Source organism: Poecilia formosa, unplaced genomic scaffold (genome assembly GCF_000485575.1).
Source record: "Poecilia formosa unplaced genomic scaffold, Poecilia_formosa-5.1.2 Scaffold281, whole genome shotgun sequence".
NCBI lineage: Eukaryota > Metazoa > Chordata > Actinopteri > Cyprinodontiformes > Poeciliidae > Poecilia > Poecilia formosa.
Genome location: NW_006800220.1, coordinates 413,891 through 434,490, shown reverse-complemented (window position 1 = coordinate 434,490; position 20,600 = coordinate 413,891). Strand labels below are relative to the sequence as shown.

At 39.8% G+C, this 20,600-nt stretch overlaps 1 protein-coding gene across 3 annotated transcripts in view; it reads right to left on the bottom strand.

Annotated features, from left to right (window-relative positions):
* capn15 (calpain 15) overlaps positions 1-20,600 on the bottom strand; it is a 56,022-nt gene that overhangs the window by 4,838 nt on the left and 30,584 nt on the right. For all 3 annotated transcript variants that reach the window (XM_007571454.2, XM_007571453.2, XM_007571451.2), the window contains 9 exons: positions 14,757-14,965; positions 11,285-11,468; positions 9,885-10,108; positions 7,203-7,328; positions 6,021-6,173; positions 2,700-2,861; positions 2,386-2,621; positions 1,778-1,947; positions 582-760 (listed from right to left, as the gene is read on the bottom strand). In XM_007571454.2, coding sequence (XP_007571516.1) covers positions 582-760; positions 1,778-1,947; positions 2,386-2,621; positions 2,700-2,861; positions 6,021-6,173; positions 7,203-7,328; positions 9,885-10,108; positions 11,285-11,468; positions 14,757-14,965 — 1,643 coding nt within the window. The remainder of the gene's footprint in view (positions 1-581; positions 761-1,777; positions 1,948-2,385; positions 2,622-2,699; positions 2,862-6,020; positions 6,174-7,202; positions 7,329-9,884; positions 10,109-11,284; positions 11,469-14,756; positions 14,966-20,600) is intronic.

Genomic DNA, 20,600 nt, shown 5'->3' with positions numbered 1-20,600 from the left:
AAGTGGAAATTTTGGTATTTTATGGATCAAAATGTCAAAAAGAAAATTATTCCAAATCAACAAACATAATTTTTGCATTTGTCTTTGATATGGCGTAACCAAGACTACAAACATGAACCTACTTTTACTCAAACACAAAGTAATCAGTCCCAAAAAAAAAATCAGAAACTGTGAGCCAGTCTTATGACAACACAAAAGTGAACAGGCAAAACCTTTATGTTTTGATTCTACAGCAATTTAAAATTCTACTTTAGTTTATTATTAATAAAATAAAACAAAAATCACAAAAAGTAAATTTTCAATTACTTTTTATTAGAACCTCAGGTGCTTTCAACTGAACAATTTTGTCATGGCAAAAAGTTTGGACACCACTGGGTATAAATGTAGTTACTAAAGCTCATTATATGGGCAGAAATAAAAACTTGTGTGTGTAACACATTAATGTTTTCCTGGAAGGATGGCATGAAAACCATTTGATTCTCAGGCCTTAGACCCTTTGGAGAGGCATGTACCCATTTGTCCTATGTTTGCCTTTAGTCCTCATATTTCATAAAAATGTGTATGTGTGTGTGTGTGTGTACCTGTGTAAAGGTGGAACGCTGTCGATGGTCTTGAGGCTGCCGCGCGTGGAAACCACATTGAAGCTGTCGGTGCAGTCACAGGAAACGTGGAGGTAGTACTTGGGGTGGCGGTTCTCCACCACCACGATAAGCCCCGCCCATCCATGGGTCAGGTAGTAGCAGGTCATGCCCTCACGACCCTGAGAATGCATCGCACGCTAGGTTAGGTGGAGGCTGAACAAAGAATTTGTCACTGATGCAAGATAGGTTTCAAAGAGGATTTTTAAGCAAACATCAAATTCTTCATATTAATGTGTTTAAAAAAAGACCTTGGAGTTACACTTTTTAAGTGAATTATACATCTTAAAAAACTGATTACATAGTGTTCAACTATGCAGCTGTCATCTCTAATCAGATTACTCATTAACAACATTTCTCTTCCAAGAAATCATCTCTGTAACAAAAGAACTTTGTTCTTCACAAAAAGCATCCTGAATTATTTACAGCAGGCTAAGAACTCATATCTTTATACAATGTTAAAAAGCTGCTGCTCGGGTAGTAGCTACAGAGTGCTGCTGGGAAATGAACCCAGGGTTATTTTTTTAAAGAAAAACAGTTCAGAAGAGTTGAGAAGCTTAAAACATCTTAAAAAAACAAAACAAAACACGCCACTCGAAACAGATTTGTTCACGAGAGAAAGAAGTTTCTGTGTTAGAGTGGCCTTTAAAATGACAAAAAAATAACCTGATACATAAGAAGGAGGGAAGGAAACAAAGTGAGGAACTTTTTTTTTTACAAATTTATCCAGTCTTCTATGGATTAACATTCCAAAATAACTGTATGCATGAATCAGGAGAACTTGTCTTCATGTTGAAACTGATCCAACAAGTTTAGCGACACTCTTGAGAGAGAAATGTGCCTAACAGGAATTCAGTCAAGCTAGCAAAACACGTAGGAGCAGAAACTGATAACGCCTTGCTAACACAATGTTTACATTTTTACATCTACATCAACTCATTTAAATTAAAGAGCCAGCATGTTTTAAAAACCCATGGTTTGAATTTACTGAAGCAACAAACCAGAGGAGACATACTGCTAACTTATGTTCAGTGAAGGTCAAATTAAAACCAAAATGGAGAAGGGTGAAGGTCAAAGCTTCTCCAACCAGATAAAGGCAGAAATGTTCTCTTTATTTGGGTCGGTGAGGTGAGTCTCACCTCGTGTCGTTCTCCTTTGTTCTCTGTGAGCAGGATGATGGCGTCGGCCAGCGTGGTGGGCGTGGCCTCCACCTGCTCCACCATCACCTGGCGGGAGCTGTAGATGGCCAGAATGTAGCCGGGGAAGTCGTGGCTGGGCCGGCGGGCCGCCCCACTGGTGGGACTGGAGACTGTGGACACGGACAGAACAACGCGCCGCGGTTACGGCTTCATCAGGACGGACAGACAACAGAAACCAAACCAGAGAGAGAGAGCTGCTCTCTAGGTTCATTAGGAAATATTGGAGTACAATATGAGGTCAGGAGGAAGGAAGGAAAAAGGAAAGGAAGGAAGGAAGGAAAGCAGGGTTGCAATGCTGCGATTTCTTAAGTGTAATAAGATATCTACACTTGAAACTGGATAAAAATTAAGATTTTGTGTTTTTGCAGTGATCATGATTCTGTTTCGTTTATTTAGTTTGGATATTTAAAATGTCTTCCAGTGTTAAATGTTCATCAGTATTTAAAGTTTATTGAAAGAACGTGTTCTTGGTTGAACAATATTGTCATTTATCACGATAACTTCCAGGACAATTTATCAGAATTTAATATCGTGGCAGGAAGTCTTACTGGGCGTGGGCGGAGCTCCCGTCCCGCTCACGTTCATCTGCCAATGGTTGAAGGCGCAGCAGACGACGGCGTACTCCCCCGGCTCCAGCATCACGTCGCAGCCCACGAACTTCTTGACGGCCCGCTTGCTGTGGGCCAACAGGCGGCCCAGGGTGAGCTTGTTGCCGCTGCCGAACGAAGCGCGGAACACCATGATGCAGAGGTCCAGCAGGTGGCTGTCGGCCGTGTCTGAGCGCCTGGAGACGAAGCAGCAGAGGGCGGAGTCAGACGGAGCTCAGGTGAGGTGGACGGGTTGATGATGGGGGTGAGGTTACCTGCTTCCCTCCTGGAAGAGAGCGAACTCCAGGGCGGTGCGCTCCAACACGGTGAGGGCGGTGACGGTGACCGGGCCGCTGGCTTTGCTGGGGAAGCAGCCCTGGAGACGCACTTCCTGCCAGTCGGAGTGGATCTTACAGATGTCGACTGAGTCAAAGTATCTGGAGAAGACAAGGAAAACAAAGTCGTGTTTGGAAAATTAGTAATTGACCAATTTTTCATCTTTAATTGATTAATCGTCAGAATAATCAGAATCGAACTAAAATAATCATGAGTTGCCTTTCTAACATTCTTGTGTTTTTCCAATCTCCTTTTAAATCTTGATCTGCAGACAAACACATTTCTGGGTTTCTCTTTCCATTTCAGTTTTATCGCCTCCTTTGGGTTTCAGGATCCCAGCGCTGATCAACATCAACTGTATCTGTCCACCTGATGCTCATCAGTGGAGCCAAATTGCTCATCAAGATGACAAGCTCTTACAGTTTCCGAGACAAAAGTGTCAAAACAGATGCAGGCAGCAGGTCTGTCTGTCGGGAGGGATGTGGAGCAGAACCAAACGGGGGCGACGCCATTCTCGTCTGGACCGAAACGTTTCGAAACAGCCGCGGTGAACTCAACGTGTGAAAAAGAAACAGACTCATGATTGTTTCTTCTTTCTCCCTTCAACCAGGGGTGTCCAAACTTTGTCATGTGGGCCAAAATTTTAGACTCTAAAGTCGCCGTGGACCAAAAAATAACCTAAAATCCAGCAAATAAAGTCATCTGGTATTTATTGTAGACTAAAAACTTAAAGGGGATTTTTACAAAAATGTAGATATAAAAAAGGAGTAAATTTCTGCCAAAAACTCAGAAATTTTGTAGAAAACTTTTTAAAATTTTCAAAATAAATTTTTTGAAAATTTTAATTTTTCGACAAATTTGTGTCATTTTTTTAATTTCAGTTGGGGGCCGCACAAAATCAGCCCAAGGGCCACAGGTGGCCCCCAGACCGCACTTTGGACCCCTTTGCCTTAAACTACTCAGCTGGAGTGAGTTAGGGAGAAAGGAAGGAAGGAAGGAAGGAAGGAAGGAAGGAAGGAAGGAAGAAACAAAGAAACAAAGAAAGAAACAAAGAAACAAAGAAAGAAACAAAGAAAGAAACAAAGAAAGAAAGAAAGAAAGAAAGAAACAAAGAAAGAAACAAACAAAGAAACAAAGAAACAAAGAAAGAAAGAAAGAAAGAAGGGCAAATTCAAATTCAGAAATATGCATGAGTGTGTTTTAGTTTCTGACAAAATCCCAATAAAATGTAACAAATTTTAAGGTGGAAAAGTGAAAAACATGAGAGTCTGAAGGGGAATAAATGCTTTTTACATCTGGTGCTTTATGACAAACAGGAACAAGATGGTCAACTTTATGGGAAGAAGAGATTCAGACTCACATGATCAACCAGACAAAAAAAAAAAAAACGCAATCTAATACTTAATGTTTCATCCGACTAAAAGACCGGATTAACTTCAATATGGAAAAGATTTCACAATCACTGAGAGGCATGACAAATCTAAGCCTCTGGCTGCAACCAAGGCAACCATCGAAATCATACAATAACATCCCAGTGTGTGTGTGTGTGTGCGTGTGTGTGTGAGTGTGTGTAATGACTTTCAGTGAACACAATGTTCTAAAAATCCACCAAAACAATGTTGCTTGGTGTGAAAACCAGCTGGGAAATTAATTCTGCAGAGATTTTTAAATGTCTGCCATCACGTCATCATAAAGCAACGCAGATGTTTTTCTAATAAGAATCTGTTTGACATCAGCTGTTACGGGGCGTCAGCGCTAAGGGACGGCTGCTGCTGCTGGGAATTACTGCCTTTATGACCGCACAGTGTTTGTGTAAACACAAGAAGAAGAAGTGGGTTAGGGATGCATTAGCAGTCTCGCGCGCACACACACACACACACACACACACACACACACACACACACACACAGCTTTTATGGAGAGAGAAAACACAGTTCGTCAGAGTGACTGTAAATACCACAGAAATGATGGTTCACTGCACAAACCTGAATCCTGATTCAGAATCGGTTCAACAGGATGCAGTGACTCCTGGGAGCCACTAGGGGGCAGCGGTCAGAGTTTCTGAACAGGTTAACTCATAGGAGACAATGTGGATATTCTGTGACAGATAGATTTATCTTTGCATCTGTCCTAAGGAAAGGTATCTGCAGATACCTACGCTTGTCTATTGTCTATTGTATAGACAATAGACAAGCGTAGTTGTCTATTGTCTATACAAGTTGTCTATTTGTGCACTGAGTCATGTGACAGCTGAGTTTTAAATGAGTTTTGTTTGGCAGAAATGGCTCATTAAGACACCGGGAACATTAAGTCAAGGTTAAAGTTGACACTACTCTTCAAACCGTTCCAGACAGATGAGCGTTTAAAGCCAGCTGTAAACATGTCAAGGTCAGGTTTTCCATTTGTGTCATAATACAGTTGTAAAACAAAACCAGTAAAAATAAAATCTATGTTCCCAAGAACAAGCTTCCTTAAGCCTCTTGTGACATCACAAGAGGTCAATTTGAATAAATCTGTGATTTTATTTCGATGTTTATTACCTGCACTCAAAGTTTTTACGCTGTTCCCACGGTAAAATTCAGGCATTTTCAAACATTTAAAGGTCAGTTTTCAAACTTTTCCAGATAAAAACAATACAAATGAACTCAAGAAGACAGTTTCTATTCACTATTATATGATATAATTTATTACCGTTAATAATAATGTGTTATGATAGTATTTGGCCAACAAAATTGTATGTCATAAAATAATATTGTTAATTCTAATTAACCTAAAACAGGGAAAAAATTGTCTGATTTAACTTCAGTCTGAGAAAAAAATGGGTAATTTTTAAATTTGGTTTATGAAAATATCTTTTCAACAATAGATAATTTCCAAATTTAGGCTTCTAAATTTGGAAATTACTTCCAAATGTCTAAATTTGGAAGTAATTTCCAAACGTTATATTTCATTTTATTACAAAACTGTGCAGTTTTAATATCAAGCACTTTCAAGGACTTTATACAAAAATTAAGCACTTTCAAAACTTTGAAGATACCTAATTGAAAACTGAAGCATTTTTAAAGACTTCGATGCTTTTTTTGTGCCACTTTTGATGTCATCAACCAAAACACAGAAAGCAGAGTGAAGCTTTAAACACATTAACTACATAAAACTTTAGTGGAAGCTTATACTTCACCATCCAGTTAGTGTAAGTTTAATCCTGGAAAACAACAGTAACAAAATTACAGCAGGGTGTCTTTATGTAGAATCATTCTTACTTTATGAAGTCGGTGTACTCCATCCAGAAGACGCCCTCGCTGCTGCCGTGAGCCATCAGTTCGTGCCGGAGGTGCTGCGGCCAGTCCGGCCACTCGTCCGACCAGCTGCCGTTCCAGGAGAAGCGACCCCAGGGGTTACGCAGCCGCAGCAACCTGCAAAACAGCTTCATTAGCTTCTTTTCACACCTGATAGACTCGGTTCGATTATGGACTGTAACTGACAGTTGTTACATTTTCATCTGCTGAGGTTTGCTTTCGAAATGAGACAAACCAACTAAACCAATTGGAAAACCTGTTCCCCTCCTCGCCTGTGGGGGCGCTAAAAACCACTGAAGGAAACAACATGAAATCCAACAACTTCCTTCTTCACCAAACGAAGACAAATGGATTTTAGCAGTCATAGGATTTCTCTTTTGTGTTTGGTAAAAATCCAGGAGCCATTTCTCCCGCTAGCGTTAGACTTGCATGTTTGTTTTGGTTGCATTTACCCAGAATGCATTGTGCTTTAGATCAGAGCACTCTCCAGTTCACTTTGTGTTCACATACGAATTTGAACCGCACCACAGTTCATTTCAACCGAACCAATACCTCGGTTTGTGGGTTTTTTGGTCCACATCAGTGTTCGATTATTCACACCTCCCAAAACGAACTGGACTTTCTAGGCAATCAGACCAGCTTTGGATTAAAGCAGACTAAACAAAATTGGTGTGAATGCACCTTTAGTTCCACCGCCTCACTAAGAAACATCATAAAAACCCAAAGTGGAGAATCAGCAAATGGAGATTCAATCAATTCTGAAACGTCTTTGTAATTTCCTCAATGACCTGAAACCAAAACGATTTGCCATTCAGCCTTTTATTTTCAGAGTAAATTGAAGTGACCACATGTGGCACTTGAGCAGATTAAATGTGATAATTTTTGGCACTTTAAGCTTCTTTCGAGACAGAAGAGGCTTTCATTTTGTGATGAACTATCCACCAATGATCGCCATGATTAATGTGAAGTGATGTGCATCTGTTTTCAAGGCTGATCAAGTCTTTAGCTCATTTGTCCACGAGTAACAGAAGAAGGATTTTCAAAGAGAAAGCAACACATTTCACACCATTCAGTGAATAAGTGGTGGAAAAACAACAGAAGGAGAACAAAGGATGAAGACGCGGCGCGCAGTCAGAGGGGTTTTACCTGTAACCCTGAACGTCTCGAACATCCAGAATGGAGTAGGCGTGTCTGGGCCTCAGACCCAAGGACTCATAAACGGCGTCGTCCACCTTCATGTTCCCGCCTCCACACGAAGCTCCCATTAGAAACCTAACAAATAAAAACACATGCAGTCACATCCTTTGATCCGATCTTAGCTGAATGCTAATTATTACAGGCTTAAACCGGAAAACAACAACAAAATATTGATTTTATACAACCATGATTTATCGCCCCAGTGTGTTTCTATTAGAGCATCCAAACTGTTAAACTAAAAAGTTTTATCTTGTTTTGAAAAATGCAAAACCAATTCTACTGTAAAAACATATTTTAATAAAACCTACTAACCTGATTTGTACACAGAAAGAATCTCTACATTGTATTCAAGGCTAATAGAATATGATACAGGCCTTATTTTTTTAATAAATAAATGGGTCCACCATTCTACTTTGAAGTAAGAGTTACTGATTGTGGTTTATGTGCTACCAAATTAAAAGGAAAGCAAAAAAAATAGTGGTTAATAAAAGATGAATTTTGCCTGCATCATTTTTTGTTCAGTGAAATTTTTTCTTGAATTTGTTTTAATTGCATCACCTTTTACAAGCTGGTGAAATAAATCTTAGCTATTCTTGAACTTTGGACTGGGGACGCACAAAAGAGCCGCAAACGGCCCCCAGGCCAGAGTTTGGGCAGCCCTGTGTAAATCTATAAACTTCATTTTTCCCCTGGAGTCTGGTCCAGTTCGATAATTCTGCAGGGATCGGCTGGTTTATTCACTAATACCAGTCTGTTCATCTGGCGTTCCTCAGGGCTCGGTTGTCGGGATCACTCTTTTTGTGAAAATTATGTAAACTTACTAGTCAACACTGAACAAATCTTTATTGTTAATGCAGATGACTTTCAGCTATAGCTATTAAAATGGGGGATATTATGTAAAATATATTTTTTTAGGCTTCCCAGTTCTTAAGAGTTAAAATAAAACAGGAGGCAGATCTTTCAGTTATCAGGTGAACAAGTTCCCAGCAGACAGACTAGGTTGTAGTTAGAGTTGCTCCTACTCCTCTCTATCTGTACATTTATCTATTATTTGCTGGTATTGTTGACAGCAGCGAGTTGTTTTCTCGCCTGCTGTGATGTTTCTGCGCCTGGACGTGTCACCTTCCTGGAAGGAGCCATCAGATGAGTTATTGCTGCCAGTAACTCCATGTTCTCTCTGTTCTTCAGCCACAGAGGACCCAGATGCCCCAATAATTATGTATTTAACCTTGTCTCTTTCATGGACAGAGCCCTTGATAGAGTTACTGATGCAGCTAACTGTGTACTGTCTCCGTTTTCCGTCCCAGCGATTCTCTATTCAACTATTTTTTCTTCCTAGGTGGAATAAAATACTGCTGCCAATAATTCAGTGGACTCAGATTGACCTTTTCATGGAACGTCCAACTGGACGAGCGGCTTTTGTTTGAATTTATTGAACAAGAAAGTTACAAAAAAATCTCTGAATTATTAGCCTGATTGTAAATAATTTAATTAGATGGAATAAAATATTCTTGCCTGCCTTCTGAAGGAAACATGCGCAGTAGAACGGCGGATGACGCAACGTGACTTTGACTAATAATCCCTCTACTGACCCTTTGCAGCTACGTCACTAAATCATTGGAGGCGCCATGATGGACGCCGGAAGTGAGGGACGACAGTACTGAACAGAGCGACTGAAACTGTTTTCCCAAGTTATTTTTGCCAGTTTATTCATGGCTTCTACTTGTTCGAGTTCAGATAATTTGTCTCTGAACGTAACTCACCTAGTCGGGGCTCATAGACGACGGGATTTACAAAAGCTGGAAACAGCTAGCTTAGAAACCGACCCGTACCTCCTCCCTCCTGACGCGTTTATCAAATTTACGACTTTACCTGAATTCACACCACATGATTTATATCACTATGTCATAAACAACGTTTCCCTTTACATCGGAGAAAACTTAAAGACGTCCAAAAGACGAGATGCTAACCACTTTTTCCCCATACATGCTAGGCTACATGAAGGTGCGACACTGTCTCCATGGTTACTAATAGTTAACGCACCTTCTCCATAATGCAATGATATCTTTCTAATCAAACTTATAAAGTACATGAACATTAATCTTCTTACCTTGTAAAAAGTGTTTGCTGCAAATACGCGATTTAACAGTCATTATTATTGTTATTATTTTTTTAAATATTTTTATGAGGAGGAAAGGAGACATTACAAGTAAAATTTTAACTGTTAAAGACATAGTATGCCAACAGTCATTATTATTAACAGCTGCTATAAATTTTTCTTCATTAATAGTTATGAAATAAAATGAAAAGTTTGGTTTACATCCTAGTCTGTCACAGCATCCTATGACCATTTTACAGTGAAATCAACTAAATAGAAGCGATATTATGTTACAGATCTCTGGTTTTAGACTTTAAAGGAGCTCATTGGTTGTTTTGACTCCATCATGGCGGAGTGGGCGGAGTTCTGGAGAACGTGACGTCATGTGTTAAGGGTCGATACTTTGAAGTAATGTCTTCTGTCGCCCAATTGAAAAGCATTTCTGAGGTTTTCCAGCACCTGCAGGAACCCTGGATCTTAATTAGCGTCATGAACTACTTCCTGTGCGGTCAGTAGCCCCGCCCAGCTCTCACCCAGCCTCCTTGGAGCTCAGCATCTTGGCCCAGATCAGGTCGGTGTCGATGGGTTCCTCTCGGGGATTAGTGGAGCTGACCTGCAGCATGAGGGAGTCGCAGGGCGCCCCGGTCAGAGTGGCCAGGCCCTCGATGGCACGCCCCGCCTGCAGGGCGAAGTAGGACCCGTGGAGTTTGGCCAGGGCCTTCTCGATCAGAGCCACCCAGAGCTGCTTCCTCTGAGCCTGGAGGGAAATCAGGAGGAAACAGAGTGACTGTTATCTCTGTTTTCGTGGAATTTTTTAATTCCAGTCAGGCAATCTGTCAATGAATGACATGTACAAAGGTTTATGAAAACGATATGCAGATAAAAGGTACCACTCCCTACATACTCTGTCGCCATGGCGAAGGAATTTCCTTGTTGTGCCTGATTGTGCAAACACAGTTTCTACAAGATAACATCTCGATAAGGAATGTTGTTCACCTGCTGTGGAGATGAACAGTTTCCTCCAGCAGGTATGTTGTATGTTATTAACTACTTCCATACTCCATAACTTTTTATTTGCAGAGTCATTGCTGATTAATTAGCCGTTGCTGCTGAGGGGTCCTTGGAGCTTCGCTTGTGATAAAAGTGAAATAATGAGCTGGTTTGATCTCAGCACCACAGATAAATACTCTGGTTTCTGCAGGGCTCCCCCAGGTGATGCAGGGGCTTTTGCAAAGAATTTCTTAAACATTTTTTATGATGCAATCATTAAAAACAAACTTTGATTTAGCTGGAAGGTATGCTAACTGTTTAAGGAATCCAGTGGACTTCTAATTTAGTATGCTGATATTCAAAGAATAATTTTATATAAAATGGATCTGAGTCACTATAAACATTAATGCTCCACTTCTTAGGAGGCTTTATCTTTATAAAATCATTTTTAAAAATTAAATGCTCTAAATATTTATATAGTATATCCAGTATATATATAGTTTTTTTCTTAAGCTCAGTCTGATTGGATGGAGATCATATTTAAACCACATTTTTTATTTTATTTCTGTCACAGATTTGTAAATGGTTTTAGATCGGGACTTTAAGTAGGTCATTTTAACACATCTTACTTGATGCAGCTTTTAACAGGTTACATTTTTCAATCAACTCGGATGAGATTTAATGTCCCTGCTGAAAAAACGCATCAAAACAGCATCATGCTGCCACTACCATGTTTCACAATTTACTTTTGAACTAAAATGTTGAAAAAAAGTTTTAAAAATATACACATTATAAACAATTATGAAGTACTTTATGATAATCTATTGCATAAATGTTTTTAGTGGTAAAATGTGAAGAAAAAATCCCACTTTTGCTAGGAACTGTACTCTTTGCTTTGTTCTAATAATTGAAAATGGATCCATCCCTCCGTTGAGGTCCTGACCTGTGAAAAGAGGAGGTATCCGTAATCGTCGCAGGGCAGCATGTCGTCCACCAGCACCGTGGTCCATGTCCCGTCTTTGCAGAGCCGGACCTGGTAGGCGCCCTCCGGGCAGATGGTTCTGGTGATCATGACTCTCTCCACCAGCTCCGGCCGCTCCGCCAGCACTGCCAACGCGCTCAGGAACCTGGAAACACAAAGAGCCGTCAGTCACCTGGAGCATAAAATAAAATGAAACGGCAACATGGAGGACGGAGGGGAAGAGCAGATTGTGACTGACGGATGGATGTGGAAACAACAGGAAGAAGCAGCCATTAAACCATAATCATTGCATTAAAATATTTTCCACAGTTGTACCTTGAGCAGTTATGAATCTTTCTGCATAATTTCTCCTCATTCAGAAATCAATTGCATTCTGAGAGTCAGGCCTGCACGCCTTCTGGTTAACTCCCCTTTACTGCTAATTTGCCATGCAGCAGAGACTCAACTCCTCATTAGCATGCACGAGAAATGAGTTCATCAAAAACCCAGATCCATCTGAAAATGGTAATTCTTCTAAGTTTGGGGGGGTGAGAGGGGACAACATGACGATCCGACTTCCGAGGAATTTATTTCAAAGAGAAAAATGCAGAAGAAACAAAAAACAGAGGAAGCTTTGAGTCAATGAGCAAATCTAATTAGTCTTGTATGCATCTGATTCACTGCCAACTTCTATGCAAACAGTATTTTGATTTTCCAAACTGAGTTTACAAATGACAAAGCCAGAGTAGTGCGGTTTGGTCTACTGAAGCAGCCTGTGAATGAAGCAAAGCAGGAGCAAGTAAACTACGACCAGGACTTTAACGCTAAATTACGATTAATCAATAACACTAAAAATTTTAAAGCAATAAATAGTTTTTTTTTTCTTTTTTTAAACAAAAGTCCAGAGTTGGAACCTTTGAATTCTTGTGTTTCTGGTACACCCATAAATCTGACGCACATGTGACATCCGCAACAACATCTATGGACGACAAAGCCATTTTTCTGCTCCAAAAACCCCCAAAAATGATATAATTGGATGCTGGAAACAACTGCTGTTGTGTTCAAGTTGTGCTAAAAGGAGTTAGCCTGTTAGCAAAGCTATTCAAGCCTAAATAGAATCTCAATGCTAAACATGTCCAAAATGCTAATGTTAGCATCCACATTCAGATTTCTAAAGACGTTCCATGAATAACCGGAGGTTCCCGGTAGAAGAGCAGTTTGCACCAATCTGATGGAAGAAGAGCCTGAATAACAGATTAAAAACAACTAGAACGTTTCTGACGAAATTTAAACGGGGCCTGCCCGTCGGTGGGAACCCAGTGTTCTTATGCTAAAAATTAGCATCAATGCTAAAGTAAGCTAAAATGTAATCGATAGCATGTGGAGAATCACAAGCATGCTGACTAACATGGACTTACATCATTAAGTCTGCAAACATCAGAGTAAAGCTAAAATGAATCAAAATGTTAGCGTTAGCCTAAACGCAGTCGGTAGCATGCGCGGTATCACCACCATATTGTCTTACACTGGCTAACTCCAGTCAGTATGATAAACATAGTTAGCCAGTATAAGGCACTGGCTTACACTGGCCAATTTATTTATTTATTTATTAGCTACGATAAACATAGCTAATAAATAACAAAATGGCCAAAATGCTTATTTTAGGGAAAAGGCCTATTCCAAATAAATCTATTGTTGATTTATTCAGTTTAGCAGCAAAAAGGGTTTCTGTGTGCCGCCTTCCACAATGGCTCTTAATTTGGCTAAAAAAGTGCAGAACCAACAGATAAATGCAGATTTTAGCTTTTTTTATGGAATAAACTGCATTAAATTTCCACAACAAAATGATACAAGCATCAGTGATATTTTTTGTTTGTAATACGTTGGAAACATCTCATTTAAAAAATATTTATCAATTTTGTAATGTTTTAAAACATTTTTTGTAAATGTTTTAAAACATTAAAAAAATAAATCAAAGTGTTCACTTTTCCCTCTGGTAGATATTTATCAAGTTGTCTTTTCAGAAAGGGTTATGCAACATTTCCGGCTCTAAACGAGTTTGTCTTTAGCTGGTCAGAGTAAAAACGTCTGCAGCCTGTGGATGATGTTATTGTGAAGTTCAGCTGCGACCATTTCCAAGGACGAAGGTGAGGAGCGCTCAGTAGTTCCCTCGACCGTGAGAATCTGGGTTACATCCTGTCGCGACAGAACCGATTTGCCTCTGGAGAGGGCGATGTTTGATAACCTGTGTCCTGGTGATGAAGTGGAAAGTTGGATTTGGACATTTAACTGTTCCTTTATGTGTGTGGAGGAAGATGGAAGATGGCAACACTCTCAGCAGGCTCTCTGAAGGGCACACAGATAAAGGATGTGCCCCAATTATCTCTCTGCACTGCAAACACACAAAATCTTCTGTGGAAATATCTTAGTACACTTGAAATAAGATGAAACTAACTCACAAAAATAAAATAACACTTTATTTGAATTAGTTTATTGTCATAAACATGACATAACCCCTGTGACGAACATGAAGGAGTCTTCATAAATGTTTATGACTGTTCTCATAAAGTGTTATTTGGTAAATAATGACACTTTTAATGCAACGTTGCATTGAAAGTTGAATGAAAAATCCACTCAGTGTCAACTTTGCATTAAAAGTGTCATTATATAACAAATAATCCAAATTTGACACTTTTAATGGACAGATTACTTACAATTTAAATGTCTTCTTATACATGGAAGTAGTACTTTTTCCTCAATATTCAAGAATTATTGACTTAAAAAAGCTCCTATATATTGACGAAAAGTTACTTGTAAGTTAACCAAAGTAATTTTGGTCTAATTTCTAGTCCAAATATCTTAGTACGCTTGGAATAAGAAAATTACTTACAAGTACCGGAAAGTCTTCAGCAAGATATAAGAGTTTGTTTTAAGTAAACAAATCCTTAATGTTGATTAAAAAGTTGGCAGCTAAGTTAACTTACAATGTGGGAAAATGTCTTATTATGAATGAAATAATCTGCCAGTGGAATTAGAACTCGGTTGCTAGGTAACGGCTGGGCTGGCGTTGCTAGGTAACGGCGCCAGTGGAACTAGAACTTTTTGACCACTATTAAGGAGTTACTTACTTAAGACAAGCCACTAAATCTTGCTAAAAAGTTGCATGTACATTAGTTTTGTCTTAATTCAAGTGTACTAAGATATTTGCACTAGAAACTAGACTGAAAAACTTGGTAAGATTTCGTGTTTTTGCAGTGCGTCCGGTGAATCTGTCCAGCCACAGTTCTACTCTTCATTTTGTTTTATTTTCTTCAGTTTTCCTATTTTACTTCCTTCACTTAGTTTGGGTGCCTCTTTTGTCTTCTCCTAAACCTTTTATTTCTAATTTCAGACAGTTTTCAGACGCAGATTTGTTGGGAATGTGTGCGTTTTGGATGCATTTCCGGATTCTCACCAGCAGTTCCCGAGGAGCCCTTGGAGGATGTCGGAGGGCCGCGGGGTGCGAAAGACGGACCATTTCACACCTCTGTCTTTAAAGTTGCTGCAGTTGATCTCGTGGGGACGCAGCCACTTTTTGATCCGCTGCTGGACGCTGTCGCCCTCGGGGAAGCCCACAGAGCGAGGTCCTGGGGGGAAACTGTCATCCACAAAGTTCACAGAGTTCTGGAAAAACACAAGGGAGAGAAAGAGACGGCAGACGTTGGAGAGGATTCGCTCAAAGCTTGGCAAACATCTAAAAAAAAACGCATGAAAACGGTACTCTGCATCTGCATCTCATTTCTTTTCTTTCAGGATTTGTTTTAGAATCATATTAGTAGCTATAACATTGCAGGAACTATTTTAACAATATCAGCTTTAGACTTATTAGAACAAGGGTTCCCAAAGTAGGGGGCGGCATGCCCCAGGGGTTCACGGGACGTCAAGTCGAGGGTCGAAAGATGATTTTCAGATTCATCATGATGTGACATCATGATGCAAAGAGAGACAAAATAATAAGAAAAACAACAAAAACTATTTAACAATCAGGGTGGGCATTTATCGTATCGTTTATTGTTATCATTTATTGTGATAAATTCTGATTTATTGTTTTCATGATAAATTCTAACTAATGAAGTATAAAATAAAGTGTTGGGTTTGTTATTTTTTAAAATTTTTCTCTGTTTGTTCAATAAAAATATATCAATAATTATCAGTCATTTTTAAAATATGAGCATTTTAGTGATACAAATCCCACTTCTTTTTGGGAGCGGTGTCCTAAAAACATATTATAAAAAGAAATGTTTTTCAAGAGTGATACATCTGTGATTGTGGGGCCATAATTTCTGTCCATGCAGTCACAACCAAACAGTTAGCTAAAAATAGTAATGAATAGCTATTATAATCTCTTTAATTCATCACAACAGCACCACAAAAGATGGCTATAAAACTTTAAGTCCATATCGTCCAGCCCTAACGTCGCGGGATAACTAATATTTCCTCCTGTAAATTAAACTCCACAGTAGCTGGGATGTAAAAACAGAAATAAATTTAAAGTCATGTAAGCATCATTTCATCCATTTTCATTTATTTATGCTGTTATCTCAATTTAAGCGTATTATGTTAGTAGAAAATCCATAAAAGTCTCTTCCAGGTGTCATCTTATCTGTGTCCGATGAATAAAGAAGAAACGTTCAAACTGCTTCCTCTTTAAAACATTTAATACTTCCACTTAATTCATGCTGCCTCTGTTTTGCATACATGGATGAGTTGGCATATAAAGACATCCAAAGCGGCAGTATCTGCTGATCTGAGCGCGCCGCAGAGAGCACACAGCAAAACGTTTTCTGTTTCCTATCGCTGTGGAAGGAGTGAGCCTGTTGTGTTGCAAGGCACAACTGGTGGCTCACAGTGAAGCGAATTGATTGCTAACCATCCCCCACAATCCTATTCTGCAGCCTTGATGCAGCATCGGTTCCCAGACGGAGTCACACCGATGCATCCGCTCCACCTCGACCGTCCCATGTGGCTTACAGGATGAGGAGGTCGCAGGCTTAAATCTGAACCCTCTGCAGGGCAAACACCACTGACCTGTCTGCAATTTTAAAGGGGCAGTATTATGGATTTTCCAGGAATTTTATACCATAATCAAGTAACTATTATACCTTCAGTTGTTAAAAAAGTGCTGTATTTATCAAATATTCAATTCAAAAACACTTTATTAATCCCAAAGGGAAATTAAATGCTGTTGTAGTTCATTATTTCAGATTCTTCACAGAGTTATTGTAGCCGCTGTTGGCAGGAAAGATCTCCTGTAGCAGTCTGTATTACAGCGAATCTGAAGAAGCCTCTGACTGAAGATACTCTGCCTTACCAAGACAACCTCATGAAGATATGTCTTCTTAAAATTTTAATTTTATATGACTTAAAATAAAATTACTTCCTACTTTAACGCCTTGAAATCGGGTCTCATTGAGAAGCAGCTCCTATAATGATGCTCAGTTCCACCAGGCGTTTGCTAATTGCTCCTGGCTAGTCTGAAGGAGCTGAGAGGGGGAGAAGCTACGCCTCGAAGGCGGGGCCAGATCCAGCGGTGCATTTTGCACAGCTGACTGGTTGCTATGTGAGATTAAAGGATTTCTCAAACGTGTGAATAAATCAAAGGAACACTCCAAGTATGTTTTAGATGAGTGAATAACTTTAGAACATGGTACTGGCACTTTAATTCAAGCAATAAGGGACAAAAATGAAAATAACCCACAAAAAAGAGCAATTTATTTTCTTTTATTTGCACATGTTGTCAGGATGAGACATCTATTAGCATGGATGAGTCTTTGCCAAGTAAACATGGCCGCACCGTCTCTGACTCAATCCCTGAACCGGTGCCAGCATGTTAAGACCTCCGACTGGAATCAGCGAATTCAACGCTGCGCAGGGAAAACCTGCTGCGTTCCCGTCGTCTCCCAGACGACACAGAGCTGGCAGGCAGACCAGCGACTCTGTAGGGAGGAAAGCTCGCTACCAAATATCTGCATGAGACTCAATGATATCTTAAATCTGCAGACAAAGACGAGGCTATAGGACGGGATTTCACAGCGGAGTCCTTATTCAGACAGAACTGTCCGGGAACAGGCTGGCACGAGCAGAACGGGGGGAATGTGTCACTGCGGTTAGTCAGAACTTCAACAACCAGCTGGAGAAAAGGGCGGCAAAAAAAAAAAAAGAAGCAGAAAATCTGGAGCATATTTCTGTTGATCGCTAAGAAAAAGCCTTGAAATATTTCACAGTTTACAAGCGGTGTTTACTTCTGAGCCGACACCCTCTGGAGCGCTGGCATCGAGCGCTCTCAGAAGAAAAAAATAAAACTAAATCAATCACAGAGAGTTGAAATTCAACGACCAGCAGAGACTAATTGGCCTCAGGTGAGAAGAGAGTTTTTTTTATGACATGACTCTGCTGTTGGGCTTTGCTGCTCGGTGTAATATGGCCAAAGCCCGCAATAGCCTGTACTTACATTTCAACAACAACACCATCTGCTTGATCCAATAAAAGGCAAGAAAAACAATCACGCAGGCTGAAACATCCGCTGTAGATCTGTACATGCAGCAGCGCCAACGTGTAAAAAAAGGGAAACAGAAAGCTTTTATCTGGATTAAACTTCCTCTGCTGAGGTTTTCTTCTGGTTTTAGTTTTAGTACCTTCAATCAGACGGATTAGGAAGACGAATGTTTACACCAGCAATACTTCTCAGTGCAGTGAAAGTATATTGCTTTTTTATTTAGTTCTGGACTTTGAATAGGACATTTTTTACACACGGAGATGCTTCATTCTGCACATTTTGACTGTTGATGTCAAAAAAATCCTGTCAATGCCATCAATTTTTAAAACAAGAATGAATACATGTAACCTGTTCTGCAGAGACAAACCCCACTGAGAGAATAACTGCGTATAAACAATAAAATCAAATTCTGAACGATTCACCTGCTGTGGCGTCAAGCACACCAGGTGAATCCCAACTTCCTCACATGGACAGGAATTAAACTCATTTATGTTTAATCAAATGTCAAATGATGATGATCCGCAGGGTAAATCTGCACTCTGCTGGTAACTGGGACTACAAGCACCACTTCAAGTTTTGAAATCAGGGAACATTTCTCCAATTGAAGTGATCAGACTACCATTTCTTGTCTTCTTGGTCTTCAAGACATTTCCTGTTCTCTAAAATCCTTTTGTTTTTGTTTTATCACATAAAATTTCAGTAAAAAATACATTGAGCTTTAGTATGAAAAAGTTTAAGGAGTGTAAATAATCTTGTCCTGTTTACGCCCTTGTATATATAAAAAAAACCTGCAGGAAATTATGCTGATAGTGATTAAATTCACTTCCTCTCCCATCTTGTTCTGCTGCTAAATATAGGTTTCTGCCCCGTGTTCACCTTAGCGTTAGCACACATTGTGGGAAACACAGTTGAGTGGATGGAGTATAATATTTTGAGATATTAGCAGCAAAAAGGAGAATAAAACATATGTGGGGACAGATATGATGGGACATGAAGGGAAGGAGATGAGAAATCACTGAGGAGCCCAGAGAAGCTAAAGAGAGTTAAAATATGAGTCCAGGAGAGAAAAGACTCAAATTAGGCAGCGAGAGGAGAATATGCGATCTCCTTCCTCCCTACTGAGTCAAGCTGCCTCCCACGCTTACACAGCCGTGCCCTGTGACTTTCAAAGAAGCCATTAATAATGCATCCTAAAGCTCACTTCATGCTTCACTGTAAACACGGGACGATTGGTGCAATGCTGGCGTGTTAACGGGCCACACACCCTCAGTCAAACCCCGCCACCTGAATCGGAGCTCTGCGGCGTCGGCATCTCCTCACGTTTAATCAGATTTGTCTCATTAGCTCTAGAGTGAGCGGTCCTGACGATCGGGATTTAAACGGACCCCTCCGACAGGCTCCGCCACATATCCATGACAACCTAATAAAGGCTCATCAAAGGTTCTGCTCGGCAGACCTGAGCTTGAAGCCGGGTCGCACAAAGCGGGAACATAAAGGTTGCCACATCCGAGCCCAGAGTTGCTAGGGAAGGCGGCTTTGTGTCTCCAAACAGCTGTTGCAGGGAATCGGACCAATCAGGCGCTGGAAGCTGAACAAAGGAGCTCAACGTGGTTTGATCTATGAACATTACAGAAAACAACAAATTATCCAAGACGTTATCGCGATAAACGATAATATTGTTGTTTTCAGACTATTTTCAATAATATAATAATAGTGACAACATATGCTAAGATCAGGAACCTTAAAATGATAATGAACATTTAACACTGGAGCCAAAAAAGATTTTAAATATCCAAAATAAAAATAAACAAGAACAAATAAAATGTAAACAAAATGTTTTAGTTGAGACCAACAGCAGACAAACAAACTTGAGTTGGAGTAAAGCGGACTGAGCGGGGCTGGTGTGAATACCGACCAGTTTAAAAGAGCTCTACCGATTCTAACTAGAAGAGTTCCACATTTACATGCATCATAATTACAACAATGAGATTTCTTTCTTTGGATTGATCTAATATAAATTGTTGTTTATGAATATGCCTAAGCCTGCAGGTATAATTTGGAGTCTGTGTGGATTTAGAGACATTTCATCCTCACTTCAAAAGCCTGAATTTAACGAGACATTAAAGCTAATTATGAGGGTATGTAAACTTCTGACTGGCTCTGTACATTTAGATAACAAAGACTTATTTTCCCTCCTTAATGATGGGTCTGCTGGTACGTGTTAGAGACAAATGCATCAGAATGAAGAACCTGTGGATATAAAAGCTCTCCGAATGCGCAGCTCATTTAGCTTTCAGCTGCTGATACTATAAATGTGGCGAATAAATCAAAGGGAAGCAGAGAATCACAGAAGCTATTAGGATTGAGAGATTGAGAGGGATCAGAAGCAGAACCACAGCGACATGGAGAGCTAATTTAAGGGAAATGTGCTCAGAGACTCCAAGAGCACATGAAGTCTGCGCTGCTTATAAATATCATTTCTGCACCGCTTAGAGATATCTTTACTTTTTCACCATTAAAGACGAGTAAAAAGCACAGAATCAATCATTGTTTTGGTTTCACAAAGATTTATGAATATGTATTATGTACCATTTGTTTCATTCTGTTATTTAAAAAAAAAAAACTAAACTTGAGCTCCACTAAAAGAAAGAATGAAGAGATACAAGAGCGAAAGCAGTTCCACCGTAAAACAGACGTCTGATTATTCTACTTCAATTACATTCTGAAACAAGTGAAAACACTGAAACCACCACTAAAGCATTT